At 43.9% G+C, this 12455-nt stretch overlaps 1 protein-coding gene across 1 annotated transcript; it reads right to left on the bottom strand.

Moving 5' to 3' along the window:
• Positions 1-9553: 9553 nt before the first annotated feature.
• Positions 9554-11727, bottom strand: LOC140905944 (uncharacterized). Its single transcript, XM_073329441.2, has 2 exons — positions 10796-11727; positions 9554-10208 (listed from the first exon to the last, which is right to left on the bottom strand). Exons 1-2 carry the CDS (start codon positions 11199-11201, stop codon positions 9688-9690), a joined length of 927 nt encoding a protein of 308 aa, XP_073185542.2. The 5' UTR covers positions 11202-11727; the 3' UTR covers positions 9554-9687.
• Positions 11728-12455: the final 728 nt, after the last annotated feature.

The raw sequence follows: 12455 nt of genomic DNA, 5'->3' as shown, positions 1-12455 counted from the left end.
GTGGAACAAAATGGGGAAACTTTTAAAGTGACCACTGTAACATCACAGCTCCATTCACCTGATGGTAGCAGCTGACACGTTCTACAGAAAGAAGGAAAGATGTTGGGTTAGTAGAGGGAGGGAAGGACCAGCATGACAACAGTTAGTATCTCAGATTCCCACTCCACAACCTCAGATGCCATATGCTTTTTAAAAAAAAGTACATACTGTATTTATAAGTCTGTATTCGGCCTCAGAGGATAAAATGTATTTATAGCACCTTTGCAGGGCTGCTGTTCTGGGGATGCTTTAGAGGAGCACTGAGAACATTCTGAAAGCTGGTGAATAAAGGTGCAGCTGGGTGCTTTACAAAGCCAGGGAGCTATGAATGGGGAGTGGTATAAGAACTACTAAGGTAACCCTACCTCGTTCAGGGATTTCCCCCATGCTCAGGGAATCCCTATTCAACCATACCTGCCATTTTTACAGCCCCCTTGCACTGGCAGACTGGTATAATGGAGCCAGAGTACAGGCGAGAATCTGCCCCATAAAATCTACATACATTAGAGCCAGATTCTTCAGCAAGTGGCACAAAAGAACCTTAATGCACCAGCGGTGGCCATCTGAGAATTCTCCCTGTGCCAGGGAAAACGCCACTTCCTTCTGTGCCTCCCATCTCCCACCTCCCTCTCCCCACCTGCTCCCTTTATAAAGGAAAAGAAGGAGGCAGGGAGCATGTTGGGGGTGCACAACAGAGGCCATAGAACTTCCCTGAAATAATTCCTGTGTAACCTGGAGCATATGTTTTAGAAAAATATCCAATCTTGATTTTTAAAAGGATGGGGAAGGGTGGGGGGATGGAAGAAGCCAGCTCTAGCTATGCCCTATGCCCCAGTGAGGTGAGGTCCCTGAGGGAGCACAGGAACAACCCTGAGGGACCATATGCCAGTTGCATAAATTAGGGCCACTCTTGTGCAGCCCTACCTTGCCCTGGTGCTGGGTGGCTGTGATGCAGGAAGGTACCATTAGCTCCCTGTTGCCCCTTCCTCTCCATGCCACGTGAGCTCAGTTACTGACTTAGGCTCTCACCCAATATTATTTATCTCGTTAAGAAGCATTTCCGCTCAGCTCTAAGCATTTTGTTGCTGTTTTTAACTTTACAAAATGTGTAATTTGTGCCAAATCATTCATCCCAAGAGTCAACTTTTATTTAATGCAAAATGAAAAGCATAGAGAAGTATTGGACACAAGCTATTAAGCTACCATCAGCACCTTGTAGTAAGTGGAAGGGACTATTAGTTTGGCTCTTCTTTTTAAATGCTGTCTGCACACTTGGTGCTATTTACAAGATAAATAAGAGGTTGACCATCATTGGTACCAAATTATTTTACCACTTCTCATGCTGGAAGGGCATAATGAGTGGGTTCAGTTCTGGGTCCAGTTCTGTTCAATATTGTTAATGATTTAGATAATGACACTTATAAAGTTTGCGGATGATACCAAGCTGGGAGGGGTTGCAAGTGCTTTGGAGGATAGGATTAAACTTCAAAATGATCTGGACAAACTGGAGAAATGGTCTGAAGTAAATAGGATGAAATTCAATAAGGACAAATGCAAAGTACTCTATTTAAGAAGGAACAATCAGTTGCACACATACAAAATGGAAAATGACTGCCTAGGAAGGAGTGTTGCAGAAAGGGATCTGGGGGTCATAGTGGACCATAAGATAAATATGAATCAACAGTGTAACACTGTTGCAAAAAAAGCAAACATCATACTGGATGTATTAGGAGGAGTGTGGTAAGCAAGACACGAGAAGTAATTCTTCTGCTCTACTACACGCTGATTAGGCCTAAATCTAGTATTGTGTCCAGTTCTGGGTGCCACATTTCAGGAAAGATGTGGACAAATTGGAGAAAGTCCTGAGAAGAGCAACAAAAATGATTAAAGGTCTAGAAAACATGACCGATGAGGGAAGATTGAAAAAATTTGGTTTGTTTAGTCTGGAAAAGAGAAAAACGAAAGGGGACATGATAACTGTTTTCAAGTACATAAAAGGGTTTTACAAGGAGGAGGGAGAAGAATTGTTCTTCTTAACCTCTGAGGACAGGAGAAGAAACAATGGGCTTAAATTGCAGCAAGGGAGGTTTAGGTTGGACATTCGGAAAAACTTCCTCACTGTCATGATGGTGAAGCACTGGAATAAATTAAACAGGGAGGTTGTTGAATCTCCATCATTTTTAAGAGCAGGTTAGATAAACACCAGTAAGGGATGGTCTAGGTAACACTTCATCCTGCCTTGAGTGCAGGGGACTGGACTAGATGACCTCTCGAGGTCCCTTCCAGTCCTATGATTCTATGACTCAATAAAAACAACAAGGAGTCCGGTGGCACCTTAAAGACAAACAAATTTATTTGAGCATAAGCTTTCGTAGGTAAGTGGGGTTTTTACCCAAGAAAGCTTATGCTCAAATAAATCTGTTTGTCTTTAAGGTGCCACCGGGCTCCTTGTTGTTTTTGTGGATACAGACTTCCACGGCTACCCCCTGATACTTGACACTATGATTCAATAAGAGTTTTGACAGTGACTTGGCTGGGATCAGGATTTGGCTTTTAAAATAGTAAACAATCAAGACCTCTGAAAATTGTCAAAAGGGGGAATCAGAAGATATTCTTTAAGGTTAATATGTGCTCAGCATGGTATGGCTTAGACCTCTCATTTACTTTCCTTTGTAAAGCACTTTGAAATCATGGATGAAAAGTGTGATGTAAGCACTAGTATTATATAAATTACTATTACTTATTAATTTTGCTTCAGTGGCTGCACTCACTCTTTTTTTTTTCTTAGCAGAAATAAAGGGCTTTTCTTGTTGAAATTTTCATAACTGGTGCCAAATCCTGATGCCAGAAAATGACAAAATTTTCCATTGATTCTTTAGTGGGAACAAGACTGGGTCCTTGAAGAGCTGAAGTTTCTCTAAGTTCATGATACATTGCTTTTAACCTAGGAAGTCTGGAATTCTTTTAATTCTCTATCAAATTATTTAAGTCAATTGAGCCTTTTAAAATTTGCTTTAATTCCTCCCTAAACTCCTTTGAAGTCATTTTGCTCTTTGCATACTCAGTTCTTTCCTTTATTTTGCTCTGCTTTTAACAATAGCGTTTCTATGTTTGCCAAAACTGCAATGTTCTCACACTCTTTACAAAGATTTGTATAAGCACACATACCCACACAGGACATTTGTAACTAAAAGCAAAATGCCTGACTCTCGCATACATCCTCTTTGTGTGCCCTGGGGCTCCCCAAACAGAATACCCTCCTGGCATCTAAATATCTTGATTTTTCAAAAACGCTCAAACTCTCTTTAGGCTGTAGCATAATTGTCTTGTGCAACAGAACAACAACAAGAAAGCATAAAAATGAACCAGGAAATGTTTTACCATGACTGTGAAATGGAGAAGCTTCCAAAATTGTCTCATTAGTGCATTGGTGGTAGAGATGGTCGTAACTGGGTAACAGTCTGACCTGCGTTGACTTCCTTTTATCTCAGGTTCCAGCAGACTCTTGTCCAATAACGCATTCCCACCCCCTTTCTCTCTTGATTTACATTAACAGTTTAGTCTCTCCAAATATTTTGTTAACAATATCTGTAGAGCAAACATCTGTCACATTTACTTAGATTCAGAATACCTAGGCTGCCATGATCAACTTGGAGATAATGGTGTTCATTTTTTGCCTTGACTAATACCATCTTACCTAGGGAATAAATCTCTCCTCTAAACTACAATTCTTTGGTTCATTTGAGACAGATTATGAAGAGGTGTTTCCTTTCCTCAACTGTCTGGACTTACTATAAAGAGAACATTTTTATTAAGATATGTAACCCTGCTATAATATTCTTACACAATTATTTTATGTGAGTCTTGTGGCAGGAGGTTCTTTCTCCCCACTAAGCTGGTTAAAAATAATCATGAGCAAATTCTTGCGTGTGAAATGATTGTTTAGGTTCTGGCCTTAGGTGGCTGCCAATGCAATTAGCCTAAACTAACAGCAATCCAGCACAGAGCTCCACAGATTGCAGAGGATGAAAAAAAAAAAAACAGCATAGGAAAAGTTGACTTTGGAGAAATGCTGGAAACAGTTAATGCATCTCAAAGGGCTCTGCCAGTATAGATATGTGAAATTAAAGGATCTTTAACTGCTTTAAATTACAGATATGACAGAAACACACAGAAAAACCTGAAAATGCCAGCTACAGAGAAGAGCAGAAAAAACTGCTACTCAGGGAGATTAAAGACTTGTAAAGATATGTAGAAGTTATAATGAAATCGACAGCGTTTGAGGAACCTTAGCTGCATTTTAGGCATGCACAGGGAGAGGAAAATACCAGCAGAACTAAATGATTTTTACTGTCTTCTCCAGCCCAAAATCCACTGGGTTAGAGAACTCAGTGATCTGCTAAATGGACTGGAGAGAAAATATACAGAGTTCCAAACTTCAAATATTATATTAGAGTTGGAAGAGACCTCAGAAGGTCATCTAGTCCAATACCCTGCTCAAAGAAGGACCAACACCAATTAAATCATCCCAGCCAAGGCTTTGTCAAGCTGGGCCTTAAAAACATCTAAGGATGGAGATTCCACGACCTCCCTAGGTAACATATTCCAGTGCTTCACCACCCTCCTAGTGAAATAGTTTCCTAATATCCAACCTAGACCTTCCCCAACTTGAAACCATTGCTTCTTGTTCTGTCATCTGCCACAACTGAGAACCGCCTAGTTCCATCTTCTTTGGAACCCCACTTCAGGTAATTGAAGGCTGCTATCAAATCCCCCCCACTCTTCTCTTCTGCAGACTAAATAACCCCACTTCAGCAAGTCCTAAGGAAAAGCTGAATGAGGGAGTGTGATGGGATAGTTAGAGCTGAGTACTAGTTAGAGTTCTATTCTTAGCTGTGCTACCAACTTACACTGGTACCTTGGGCACTTCACTTCACGAACAATTCTGTCCTTTTATTTGCTCAGCTATGAAATGGGTATAATACTGTTGCCCCTCTGTTGAGCGGTAGCAGATGTTGGGGCCTTGCAGGTAAGTTTCCTGTTAGAAAACAGTGACATAGTGTCTAAATATTTTCTTAGTATAATTCTGTTTATTCACAATGTACACTCCACTCCTTGATCAGAGGGGTCACAAGCGGCATGCAAGCAAACCCCTCTTTCAGGAATCTCAGCCCAGACACCAGTGACTGGTTCCCAGGAAGCAACTCTGGCCTAAAAATGTATTCTAGATTGAGAGTTTAAGACAGAGAGCAAACTGTTGGGGGATGGGAGGGAATTGTTGAGTGCCAAGTAATTGTATCCCAACAGTTACTAAAAATGTTTAGTCTAGATAAACAAGAAATGGCAGGCCAGCTCTTACTAATTATCTCTTATTGCCAAGACAGGCATGTGTCTCTCACTATTTTAGGCAAAGGGGTTCTTTGACATACCACAGAGGACACCACGATTAGTGCTGAGCAAATGATCACAATTATTAACCTTGGCTATTTGATTGTTAAAGAAAGTAAAAGAAAACATTAATCAAAACACAAATGATAAACAAAGGTTACTTCTATTATAGTCTCTTCTGGATGTCTTTCTGTGGAGAGTTTTTCTACAGAGATTACACTTTCGAGAGGAGACCTGGCTTGGGTGGGGCCCTTTTCTCTTGGTAAATTGAGGCTAAAATGATTGGGGGTTCAGTCTTAATAAATCATTAGATAACTGAAAACTGTTTATAGATGGGCAAAATAATTTCGTTTAAGGTCAGGTGAGTCCTGCTTGGTTACCATTGATAAGCTAAAAGCGTTTTAAAATGGGAAAAGTAAGCAACTAAAATCCAAGGAAATTAAATAAACTTTTTAAACCAGTTACTTAGAAAAAGCCATCTACAGATCTGTCTTAAGCCAAAAATCTTAAATCCAGTTAAATCCCACTGTTTTTCTGTTTTCTGGTGTTTAGCCCCTGACTCCTCTCCAGGGATACATTGTAACCATTTGGTAATTAACAGGATAAACTGTTCAGTTACAATTGCATGTCAATATTCCAATAAAATCATTACAAGAGTTTTCAAATCTACTCTCTTGGTAACGGTTTAGTTATTTCATCTCACTGCTCCATGCTGAAGTCTTGGTGATGTCCATTGGGGATTGAAGGTTGCCTTTTCACTGCTGCTGCATGGCTGTTCTCTTCTATTTCGTCTTAGCTGGCTGTGGCAGCTTGCTTGTATAGCTGGACAGGATTAATTGATGAGTGCTGTAAAGTTGTGGATGGCGGCACAGAGAGTGCAAATGCCAAATTAGCCTCAGTCATCTTTTCATTGGCTCAGTATCTTCCTGGGTTGTTCTTAGGAGCCTCTTTATCTTATTAATATGTAATATGTTAATTCCTATATGTGTTAGAGTTGTAATTCTTTCTTGACAGTTATATTGCCTTTTTCTTTGCGCAGGGAGATTCCTCCACCATCTTTAAGTTTAGAGCTTTAACTCTTTTCACTCAGCCCATTTTCTGAGCTATTTCTTCAGTTTCATTAGGGTTCAACAGGAATTGAAATTCTGATTTGAAAGAGTCCAAACACTCCTGTTCTTTATAGCAAAGCTTTTTAGCTCTCAAAGTCTTTTAAAAATAAATAATTCTTAAAGAGAATCTTCAAACTGGAATAATTATTAAAGGATTGCTTTCTTGTCTCAACAAATTTTGAAGAGGTGATCCTTGTTCTTCTGAGTTGGGTGAGGAGTTGCTAGCAGATAGCTAATTAATAAATATTCTCTATCTAAATAGCTTCTCATATTAGTGATCCATTCAGCAAGATTTCAGACTGGTACATAAAAGATTTTACCCTTCACATAGGGTATGTCTACACTACGAAATTAGGTCGAATTTATAGAAGTCGGTTTTTTAGAAATCGGTTTTATATATTCGAGTGTGTGTGTCCCCACAGAAAATGCTCTAAGTGCATTAAGTGCATTAACTTGGCGGAGCGCTTCCACAGTACCGAGGCAAGCGTCGACTTCCGGAGCGTTGCACTGTGGGTAGCTATCCCACAGTTCCCGCAGTCTGCGCTGCCCATTGGAATTCTGGGTCGATATCCCAATGCCTGATGGGGCTAAAACATTGTCGCGGGTGGTTCTGGGTACATATCGTCAGGACCCCGTTCCCACCCTCCCTCCCCCCGTGAAAGCAAGGGCAGACAATCATTTCGCGCCTTTTTTCCTGAGTTACCTGTGCAGACGCCATACCACGGCAAGCATGGAGCCCGCTCAGGTAACCGTCACCCTATGTCTCCTGGGTGCTGGCAGACGCGGTACGGCTTTGCTGCACAGTAGCAGCAACCCATTGCCTTCTGGCAGCAGACGGTGCAATACGACTGGTAGTTGTCCTCATCGTGTCCGAGGTGCTCCTGGCCACGTCGGCTGGGAGCGCCTGGGCAGACATGGGCGCAGGGACTAAATTTGGAGTGACTTGACCAGGTCATTCTCTTTAGTCCTGCAGTCAGTCCTATTGAACCGTCTTATGGTGAGCGGGCAGGCGATACGGACTGCTAGCAGTCGTACTGTACCATCTTCTGCCAGGCAGGCAAGAGATGAGGATTGCTAGCAGTCGTATTGTACCATCTTATGCCAGGCAGGCAAGAGATGAAGATGGCTAGCAGTCGTACTGTACCATCTTCTGCCAAGCAGCCATGAGATGTGGATGGCATGCAGTCCTTCTGCACCGTCTGCTGCCAGCCAAAGATGTAAAGGATAGATGGAGTGGGTCAGAACAAGAAATAGACCAGATTTGTTTTGTACTCATTTTCCTCCTCCCCTGTCTAGATCACACTGCAGTCAGTCACAGAGAAGCCGCAGCGAGGTTAATCTAGCCATGTATCAATCAGAGGCCAGGCTAACCTCCTTGTTCCAATAACAACGATAACTTTGGTGCACCATTTCTTATTGGAACCCTCCGTGCAGTCCTGCCTGAAATACTCCTTGATGTACAGGCACACCCTTTGTTGATTTTAGCTCCCTGAAGCCAACCCTGTAAGCCGTGTCGTCAGTCGCCCCTCCCTCTGTCAGAGCAACGGCAGACAATCGTTCCACGCCTTTTTTCTATGCGGACGCCATACCAAGGCAAGCATGGAGGCCGCTGAGCTCATTTTGGCAATTAGGAGCACATCAACCACCACACGCATTATCCAGCAGTATATGCAGCACCAGAACATGGCAACGCGATACCGGGCGAGGAGGCGACGTCAGCGCGGTCCCTTGAGTGATCAGGACATGGACACAGATTTCTCTGAAAGCATGGGCCCTGCCAATGCATGCATCATGGTGCTAATGGGGCAGGTTCATGCTGTGGAACGTCGATTCTGGGCTCGGGAAACAAGCACAGACTGGTGGGACCGCATAGTGTTGCAGGTCTGGGACGATTCCCAGTGGCTGCGAAACTTTCGCATGCGTAAGGGCACTTTCATGGAACTTTGTGACTTGCTTTCCCCTGCCCTGAAGCGCATGAATACCAGGATGAGAGCAGCCCTCACAGTTGAGAAGCGAGTGGCGATAGCCCTGTGGAAGCTTGCAATGCCAGACAGCTACCGGTCAGTTGGGAATCAATTTGGAGTGGGCAAATCTACTGTGGGGGCTGCTGTGATGCAAGTAGCTCACGCAATCAAAGATCTGCTGATATCAAGGGTAGTGACCCTGGGAAATGTGCAGGTCATAGTGGATGGCTTTGCTGCAATGGGATTCCCTAACTGTGGTGGGGCCATAGACGGAACCCATATCCCTATCTTGGCACCAGAGCACCAAGCCAGCGAGTACATAAACCGCAAGGGGTACTTTTCGATAGTGCTGCAAGCTCTGGTGGATCACAAGGGACGTTTCACCAACATCAACGTGGGATGGCCGGGAAAGGTGCATGATGCTCGCATCTTCAGGAACTCTGGTCTGTTTCAAAAGCTGCAGGAAGGGACTTTCTTCCCAGACCAGAAAATAACTGTTGGGGATGTTGAAATGCCTATATGTATCCTTGGGGACCCAGCCTACCCCTTAATGCCATGGCTCATGAAGCCGTACACAGGCAGCCTGGACAGTGGTCAGGAGCTGTTCAACTACAGGCTGAGCAAGTGCAGAATGGTGGTAGAATGTGCATTTGGACGTTTAAAGGCGCGCTGGCGCAGTTTACTGACTCGCTTAGACCTCAGCGAAACCAATATTCCCACTGTTATTACTGCTTGCTGTGTGCTCCACAATATCTGTGAGAGTAAGGGGGAGACGTTTATGGCGGGGTGGGAGGCTGAGGAAAATCGCATAGCTGCTGGTTACGCGCAGCCAGACACCAGGGCGGTTAGAAGAGAACAGGAGGGCGCGGTACGCATCAGAGAAGCTTTGAAAACCAGTTTCATGACTGGCCAGGCTACAGTGTGAAAGTTCTGTTTGTTTCTCCTTGATGAAACCCCCCGCCCCTTGGTTCACTCTACTTCCCTGTAAGCTAACCACCCTCCCCTCCTCCCTTTAATCACCGCTTGCAGAGGCAATAAAGTCATTGCTGCTTCACAGTCATGCATTCGTTATTCATTCATCACACAAATAGGGGGATGACTACCAAGGTATCCCAGGAGGGGTGGTGGAGGAGGGAAGGAAAATGCCACACAGCACTTTAAGCACAGCACTTTAAAAGTTTACAACTTTAAAATTTATTGAATGACAGCCTTCTTTTTTTTGGGCAATCCTCTGCGGTGGAGTGGCTGGTTGGCCGGAGGCCCCCACACCGCGTTCTTGGGCGTCTGGGTGTGGAGGCTATGGAACTTGGGGAGGAGGGCGGTTGGTTACAGAGGGGCAGCAGTGGCAGTCTGTGCTCCAGCTGCCTTTGCTGCAGCTCAACCATACACTGGAGCATTCTGATTTGGTCCTGCAGCAGCCTCAGCATTGAATCCTGCCTCCTCTCATCACGCTGCCGCCACATTTGAGCTTCAGCCCTGTCTTCAGCCCGCCACTTACTCTCTTCAGCCCTCCACCTCTCCTCCCGGTCATTTTGTGCTTTCCTGCACTCTGACATTATTTGCCTCCACGCATTCGTCTGTGCTCTGTCAGTGTGGGAGGACAGCATGAGCTCGGAGAACATTTCATCGCGAGTGCGTTTTTTTTTCTTTCTAAGCTTCACTAGCCTCTGGGAAGGAGAAGATCCTGTGATCATTGAAACACATGCAGCTGGTGGAGAAAAAAAAAGGGACAGCGGTATTTAAAAAGACACATTTTATAAAACAGTCGCTACACTCTTTCAGGGTAAACCTTGCTGTTAACATTACATACATAGCACATGTGCTTTCGTTACAAGGTCGCATTTTGCCTCCTCCCACCGCGTGACTACCCCCTCAACCTTCCCCCTTCCCTGTGGCTAACAGCGGCGAACATTTCTGTTCAGCCACAGGCAAACAGCCCAGCAGGAATGGGCTATACTGAGTGTCCCTGAAGAAAAGCACCCTATTTCAACCAGGTGACCATGAATTATATCTCACTCTCCTGAGGATAACACAGAGAGATAAAGAACGGATTTTGGTTGAATGCCAGCAAACATACACTGCAATGCTTTGTTCTACAGTGATTCCCGAGTATGTGTTACTGGCCTGGAGTGATAAAGTGTCCTACCATGAAGGACGAAATAAGGCTGCCCTCCCCAGAAACCTTTTGCAAAGGCTTTAGGACTACATCTAGGAGAACCGCAAATGCCAGGGCAAAGTAATCCTTTCACATGCTTGCTTTTAAACCATGTATAGCATTTTAAAAGGTACACTCACCAGAGGTCCCTTCTCCGCCTGCTGGGTCCAGGAGGCAGCCTTGGGTGGGTTCGGGGGGTACTGGCTCCAGGTCTAGGGTGAGAAACAGTTCCTGGCTGTCGGGAAAACCGGTTTCTCCGCTTGCTTGCTGTGAGCTATCTACAACCTCCTCATCATCATCATCTTCTTCGTCCCCAAAACCTGCTTCCGTATTGCCTCCATCTCCATTGAAGGAGTCAAACAACACGGCTGGGGTAGTGGTGGCTGAACCCCCTAAAATGGCATGCAGCTCATCATAGAAGCGGCATGTTTGGGGCTCTGACCCAGAGCGGCTGTTCGCCTCTCTGGTTTTCTGGTAGGCTTGCCTCAGCTCCTTCAGTTTCACGCGGCACTGCTTCGGGTCCCTGTTATGGCCTCTGTCCTTCATGCCCTGGGAGATTTTCACAAAGGTTTTGGCATTTCAAAAACTGGAACGGAGTTCTGATAGCACGGATTCCTCTCCCCAAACAGCGATCAGATCCCGTACCTCCCGTTCGGTCCATGCTGGAGCTCTTTTGCGATTCTGGGACTCCATCATGGTCACCTGTGCTGATGAGCTCTGCATGGTCACCTGCAGCTTGCCACGCTGGCCAAACAGGAAATGAGATTCAAAAGTTCGCGGTTCTTTTCCTGTCTACCTGGCCAGTGCATCTGAGTTGAGAGTGCTGTCCAGAGCGGTCAGAATGGAGCACTCTGGGATAGCTCCCGGAGGCCAATACCATCGAATTGTGTCCACAGTACCCCAAATTCGAGCTGGGAACGTCGATTTAAGTGCTAATCCACTTGTCAGGGGTGGAGTAAGGAAATCGATTTTAAGAGCCCTTTAAGTCGAAATAAAGGGCTTCACTGTGTGGACGGGTGCAGGTTTAAATCGATTTAACGTTGCTAAATTCGACCTAAAGTCCTAGTGTAGACCAGGGCATAGCAAGGACATTAGGAAATTACATTATAAGCTTTGCATTTTGACAAAATATTTCTGAAGGTACAGCCGCAAAGCACTTGCCATTTCAACATTTATGAAATAAACAAACATTTTCTTCAAAACCCTTCCCCATTATTAAAGTTTCAGAATAAAGATTTTTAGAGTGTTAATAAAGGAATTACATTCCATAAGAATTTTGTGGGCTTTTTCTTGCAAAAGAAGGGTTGACAAAGCCCATTTTTAGTGCTGTTTTTGGCTCTGATAACACATCCCTACATTTGAGGTATCCTAAATAAGGATCATCCTTGCATTCTTTTACACAATGAATGTTTTTTCCTAAAACAGGAATGTTTTTTAGAAGGTTATTTTCTTGAGATAAGGTTTGCAGTTATACCAAAACTGGTATCTTAAACAAAGGGACAAATTAGTTCTTTGAAAGATGCTCTTCTTGGTTTGTTTGTCTTCTTAGAGTTATGACCTGTCTTTATAGCATTTGTAGTTGGCAATTAAAACTTGTATTAAATATTTTGTGCAAAACACAAATCTCAATTAACATATTTTTAAAATATAGACTTAGAAAAATAGCAATTACAAAAGCTACATTTTAGAGTTTCTTTTTGCACTTTTTGGGGTAACAAACATGGTGTTATGGCTAAGGTGTTATCTTGCTGACACTTGGCTTATCTCTAGGTGACGGAAAGCTTCCTACAATTTCTTTTA

The sequence above is a fragment of the Lepidochelys kempii genome, chromosome 2 (assembly GCF_965140285.1).
Source record: "Lepidochelys kempii isolate rLepKem1 chromosome 2, rLepKem1.hap1, whole genome shotgun sequence".
NCBI lineage: Eukaryota > Metazoa > Chordata > Testudines > Cheloniidae > Lepidochelys > Lepidochelys kempii.
Note: the sequence above shows the minus strand (reverse complement) of the source record. Positions and strands in the feature narration are given on the sequence as shown.

What these genes read in the sequence shown, in the direction of transcription:
- LOC140905944 (XM_073329441.2), bottom strand. Translation starts at nt 11,201, where the DNA reads ATGAAGGACAGAGGCCATAACAGGGACCCGAAGCAGTGCCGCGTGAAA. An exon ending in AGGCGGAGAAGGGACCTCTG is followed by an intron (nt 10,209 to 10,795) that starts GTGAGTGTACCT and finishes TTTCTCCACCAG; the next exon opens with CTGCATGTGTTTCAATGATC.